The sequence below is a fragment of the Diaporthe amygdali genome (assembly GCF_026229845.1).
Source record: "Diaporthe amygdali strain CAA958 chromosome Unknown NODE_2_length_3802984_cov_64_841326, whole genome shotgun sequence".
Lineage (NCBI taxonomy): Eukaryota > Fungi > Ascomycota > Sordariomycetes > Diaporthales > Diaporthaceae > Diaporthe > Diaporthe amygdali.
The window spans coordinates 2,896,653-2,898,525 of record NW_026517022.1 but is presented as its reverse complement, the minus strand read 5'-3'; the positions used below and the strand labels follow the sequence as shown (position 1 = coordinate 2,898,525).

At 63.9% G+C, this 1,873-nt stretch overlaps 1 protein-coding gene across 1 annotated transcript; it reads right to left on the bottom strand.

Moving 5' to 3' along the window:
• Positions 1 to 212: 212 nt before the first annotated feature.
• On the bottom strand, positions 213 to 1,668 carry J7T55_012226 (peroxisomal membrane protein pex16; the record flags this gene model as incomplete). The annotated part of the gene is made up of 2 exons (XM_053137091.1): positions 213 to 1,411; positions 1,488 to 1,668. The coding sequence occupies 2 exons, from the start codon at positions 1,666 to 1,668 to the stop codon at positions 213 to 215; spliced, it is 1,380 nt and encodes a 459-aa protein (XP_053000027.1).
• Between the last annotated feature and the right edge of the window lie 205 nt (positions 1,669 to 1,873).

Here is a 1,873-nt window from a genome sequence, read left to right as displayed (position 1 = left end):
GAATGAACGCACCGGCCATGTAGCCACAACGACCGCCCGCTGCCGCCGAGCACATAAGCCATAGTCGTCCGCATCTTGTCGTTTAATCGGCAGGGCTAAGCAAGGAGTCCTGCACCATCATGACCACCTTGCTCAGGGGCCATCAACATCTACCCGCGCCTACCGTTGACCTTCACAAGCCATTGCCTCCAGCAAGGCCAGACACCACCTCCTCAAGAATCACTCGTGCTGAAGTAGTAATTCTCCCACAGGTACTCATAGTCCTCCAATATCGTGCCCACAAACCCAGGCACCCTGCGCCTTACCCCGCCCACCACGCCCTTGACGACGTTCTCGTACGCCGCGCCGCGCATAAGCCACCACCACATGGCGCGGCCCCTCCGCGCCCACTCCTCCTTCTCGAGCGCCGTGCCGTTCCTCAAGTTCCCGCTGCCGCCGCCGCCGCCCTCCCGCGCGCGCGCCGCAAGCTGCCGCGCCGCCACCTGCACGCTCAGGCCGACCAGCCACGGCGCCCAGCTGCTGCGGCGGCGGCTCGCGTCGGTCCGCGACAGCGCGACGGCGTAGACGAGCGGCGCCAGGATGTGCAGCACCTCGGCCGTGTGCGCTGACCCCGCCAGGCTGTGGAGCAGCTTCGTCGCGGGCTTGATGTCGTCGGCCGTCAGGACGCGGCTCAGCAGGTACGAGGAGATGTCGCCCTTGGCGGGCAGCGAGGGCAGGGTCAGGCCTGTCCGCGGCATCGACCATTCCTTCTGGGGGTTGGGGGTCTGGGGCCGTGATTGTGTTGCGGCATGACCGTTCAGCTTGTGCACGGTGCCGTTGCCGTTGCCGTTGCCGTTGATGTTTCCGTTGCCGTTCAGGGCGGTGCCGTTGCCGTTTGTGCCGTCGTGCTTGACCAGCGCGTTGTCCTCTGCCGCAGACCCGTCTGCGTGCCCGTCCTCCCGGCCATGATCAGAGGGTTCCTCGCCCATCATCTCAGCCAGCGCCTTGCCGTCGTCGGCCTCATCCTCCTCATCGCCCGACTCGGGGACCTTCTCCCGCTCCGGCAGCACGGGCGTGACCAGCGGCCTGCTCCGGGTGATCCTGAGCAGGAGCAGCCTGCAGAAGGCCTTGACGGCCTCGATGATGACGACGACGCGCCACCGCACGGCCTCGCCCCGCCGCTTGGCCCACATCTCCAGCAGCAGCTCCGTGTACTGCACCATCTGCAGGACGATGGCGACGCGCCGGTACAGCGTGGACTTGGCGGTCCAGAAGCGGGTGTAGCGGGCGTGCAGGGACTTGCTCAGCGCGGTCGGGCCCTTGGAGGGGGGGGACAGGGTCGCGCGGAAGAGGAGGAGGTCATGGTAGAGGGAGAGGAGCTGCACGGAGGAGTGGATGGATTCGGTTGCGAGTTCGGCGTCGCGGAAGCGGCCTGCGAAGGAAGGGGAGTGTGAGCACGCATGGCAAACGGACGAGATATGTGTGAGGTGCGTAGGGCAGGTAAGTACCTGGTATTATATATGTCAAGGAGCGCAGCGCAGACTCCATCTGGGAGACCTGGCTGGCGTTCTTGGTGACGAAGTCATCGTACATGGCCAGCCATTTCGGCGGCAGGGCGAGGGTGTTGCGCAGGTTGGCCAGGGGAGGCGACCATTTGGTCTTGGTATGTGCATCTGCCGGTGTCGACATGATGGGCAGATTGAATCAAGTCATTGAGATAGTTAGTGAAGCCAAAATTCCATCAAGGGGGTGATCGATCAATGATTCAATCAATCAATCAACCGCCCTCGAGTTTGAGGAACGGGTAACGAGGACGATGTCGTCAAGTGGAACATGAGATAGCGTTGGGCTGGGGCTGGGCCGATTGACGTCGCCTATGGTCGTGCCTCGGCTC